The sequence below is a fragment of the Amblyomma americanum genome, chromosome 5, assembly GCF_052857255.1.
Source record: "Amblyomma americanum isolate KBUSLIRL-KWMA chromosome 5, ASM5285725v1, whole genome shotgun sequence".
Taxonomy (NCBI): Eukaryota; Metazoa; Arthropoda; class Arachnida; order Ixodida; family Ixodidae; genus Amblyomma; species Amblyomma americanum.
The window spans coordinates 99,207,558-99,211,043 of NC_135501.1; the positions used below are offsets into that span (position 1 = coordinate 99,207,558).

General features: G+C 48.9%; 1 protein-coding gene across 1 annotated transcript; it reads right to left on the minus strand.

Moving 5' to 3' along the window:
- Positions 1–499: 499 nt before the first annotated feature.
- LOC144134065 (uncharacterized) lies at positions 500–1,984 on the minus strand. Its single transcript, XM_077667057.1, has one exon. The coding sequence runs from the start codon at positions 1,982–1,984 to the stop codon at positions 500–502; it is 1,485 nt and encodes a 494-aa protein (XP_077523183.1).
- Between the last annotated feature and the right edge of the window lie 1,502 nt (positions 1,985–3,486).

The window sequence follows — 3,486 nt, forward strand, 5'->3', positions numbered from 1 at the left end:
TAGCGCAGCATGTTGTCTTAATACTAGTGAGTCGCACCGACAAAAAATTAAGACGGAATGACGTTTCGGCTCCCACACGGGAGCCTTGTTCACAATGAGGCAAAACGTTGCGGTGGTGCCTTTTTTATGCGGCGTATATGCGATCCCAGGCATCTCGCGTAGATAGGTGGAAGATTTTCGTCATTTCGATTGATAGTATGCGCTGTTGTTTGGATGATCAGCGACTCAAGATAGAGCCGTGATTTCCTGTCTCTCTCTTTGGCGACCACACGTGCCTCTGCCCAGTTGATATTGTGGCTGGCAGATACTGAATGCTCGGCAAGCGCATTTTGTTCTGCGCGCCGGTTTCTCACGTCATTCTTATGTTCACGCAATCTGCGTGCAAAATCTCCTGTTTCGCCTATGTATACTGATGGGCAGTCGGCACATGGAACCTGATAAGCAACGCCAGGGAATCTTTCTTTCTTAAGCCCGTCCTTGACATTGGCAAGTTGGCTTCTCAAGCAGTGTGCACACCATATGAACGTAAGATACGCGCAAGTGCATCACTGATGTCTGGGACGTATGGGAGAGCCGTCCGCTTTTCTGTGCTTTCGGCTGGCTGCATCCTAGGGCGGTCAAGTTTTCGCTGCATGGAGTCGATGATGTGCACCGGGTAACCACAGGTCGTGAAATCACGTCGTATGTGTTCCGATTCAGCCGCTTGGTCTTCCCGCCTGGAACAAACTTTCATGCGTCGGAGGAGCGATGAAACAACCGAACATTTTTGGCAATCTGGGTGAATTGACCTGTAACTGAGGTAACGGCCGGTATGTGTAGGTTTCCGATAAACGCTGAAATGTAATCTAGAGGAATCTCTTGTGACAAGCAGATCCAAAAATGGGAGACGGCCATCGATTTCTTCTTCCACGGTGAACTGTATGGCTGGCTCTATGCTGTTCAGTTGTACAATAAAATCTTTCAATGCTTCCCTCTTCACCACGCAAAAGCAGTCATCCACGTACCTTAGGAAAACTTTGGGGGCAGGCGTGAATGCAGCGAGCGCGCGGCCTTCGATTTCTTCCATGGTGAGATTTGCGACCGTGACGCAGATGGAAGCTCCCATCGCAGCACCGTGGATCTGCTTGTAAGGGACGTTCTCAAAGGTGAAATAGGTGTTTGTCAGGCAAAAACGGAGAAGTCGAGTCAGGTCTGGAACGTCGATAGGGGTCCTTTCAGGTAGCGATGGGTCGGATTCAAGGGCAGCGGTGCAGACTTTCACGGCAAGGTCCACTGGAACACTTGTGAAAAGGGATTTTACGTCGAAAGATACCATTATTTCACCGGTTTCCACTTCCAGGTGTCGAACTTTTTCGATGAAGTCCTGGGCGTTGCGTATGTGTGTAGGTCTTTTGCCTACGAGAGGGGAGATAACGCGGTGCAAAAATTTTGATAAATTCTGAAGAGGCGAACGCGTGAAGTCTACAATAGGGCGCAACGGGACATCAGGCTTATCAATCTTCGGGAGTCCGTAGATCGCAGGGGGTGAACCATTGTGGCATAGCAGGTAGTAATAGAGGGAACGTTGCTGTGGGGGAACCATCCGAAAGACATCCGCCAGTAGTTTTTGCAGTTCCTTCTGAAGTTTGGCCGTGGGATCCCGAGCAAGTTTAGCGTAAGTGCCCTCATCCTCCAAGAGAAGCAGCATTTTTTCCTTGTATTTGCTTCTATCAGGCAGCACCGTTTCATTCCCCTTGTCAACCGGGAGTACCACGATGTCTGGATTACTGCGAAGGCTCGTGACCGCTTCTTTCTGTTGACGTGTCAGTGACGAAATCGCGAGATGCGAAGGTAACATGGACAGAACGCCGACAACGCGTGTACGTGCTTCCTCTCGGCACGACGGGTCAACCTGGGTGAGAGCATTTTCCGCCGCACAAATCATCTTTCTTGTGTCGAGGGCCGGACCAATGTTGAAATTTAGGCCCAGGCTCAAGATTGACATTTCCGCCTTGTTGGGTTGGTAAGATGACAGGTTCCTTACAAACCTATTTGGGGCGTCCCGAGACCCGTCTCTTCGGCGTTGCATTAGCCTTTCTAGTTTGTGTTCATGAGCATGCTCAGCTTTTCGTGAACGGAGGCCAGCTTTGAAATTTGCGTGGAGTTGAATGCGGGGGAAATCACCGGGACAGTTGAATTCTAGTCGTCGTCGTGCGAAGAACGCATCATTTTCCAGTTTCCTGATTGTGTCCTTACAATCAAGAATCCTGGCTTGTAGAAGCTGTCACTCTGCCTTCGAGACAGCAGCCAGTCCGAACTTTGTGGAAACCGGTCGGTGCAGCGTCAGTGAACGAGGAATTAAGCTTCGGGCTTTGCAGGCGAGGTTGAACTTCAGGTGCCCCTTGAATGCAGCAATCCGAGTTGTCAACGAAACGAACCGTCGTGTCTCACTGATGATGGGTTGACCATACGTCTGGCGAAAATGCTTGTAGTCAAGGGTCTGACGGAATCCCGTCTGGTCGGGATGGTACATGATACTAGTGAGTCGCAACGACCAAAAATTAAGATGGAATTGCGTTTCGGCTCCCACACGGGAGCCTTGTTCACAATGAGGCAAAACGTTGCGGTGGTGCCTTTTTTATGCGGCGTATATGCGATCCCAGGCATCTCGCGTAGATAGGTGGCAAATTCCCGTCATTTCGATTGATAGTATGCGCTGTTGTTTGGAAGATCAGCGACTCAAGATAGAGCCGTGATTTCCTGTCTTTTTCTTTTGCGACCACACGTTCTTTGGCTACCGCAACGTTTTGCCTCATTGTGAACAAGGCTCCCGTGTGGGAGCCGAAACGTCATTCCATCTTAATTTTTGGTCGGTGCGACTCACTAGTATCATGTACCATCCCGACCAGACGGGATTCCGTCAGACTCTTGACTACAATGTTGTCTTAAGTTTCTACGCCTCGCGTAGGAAGACGCGTTGAATCAAGTGACCTGTGTGTGAGTGTAGAAGAAGCCAGGCGCGTTGTTGTGCATGTCAAAGCCGCGAGTCACTAGCGCTTGAGCTCGTCGTTCAAGCAACGAAACCACCGGCTGCTGAGGTACTCAGCGGACGTCAGGCGTCATAAGAAAAGTCTTACGATTTTCTACGTTGGCTTCTTTGAGACTGATGGACTGCTTTTTGATTGATTGATTGATTGATTGATTGATTGATTGATTGATTGACTGATTGACTGATTTATTGATGGATTGCCTTACTTACATACTACCTGACTGACCTACTCACTCACTCGCTAACTGATTTATTGACTGACTGATTGACTGAGTGATTGATTGATCGACTGACTGAGTGGATAAATAACTGATTGATTCATTGATTGATTGGTTGGTTGGTTGATTTATTTATGGATTCATTCATTCATTTATTGATACCAATTTGAAATCAAAGGAAATGGACGTGCCGACCATGTCGTCGCCAGCTTGTGCAGACTTGCCACCTGAACATTAGCC

Excerpts from the sequence above, each read along its gene's own strand:
- LOC144134065 (XM_077667057.1), bottom strand. The coding sequence starts at position 1,984 with ATGTCAATCTTGAGCCTGGGCCTAAATTTCAACATTGGTCCGGCCCTC.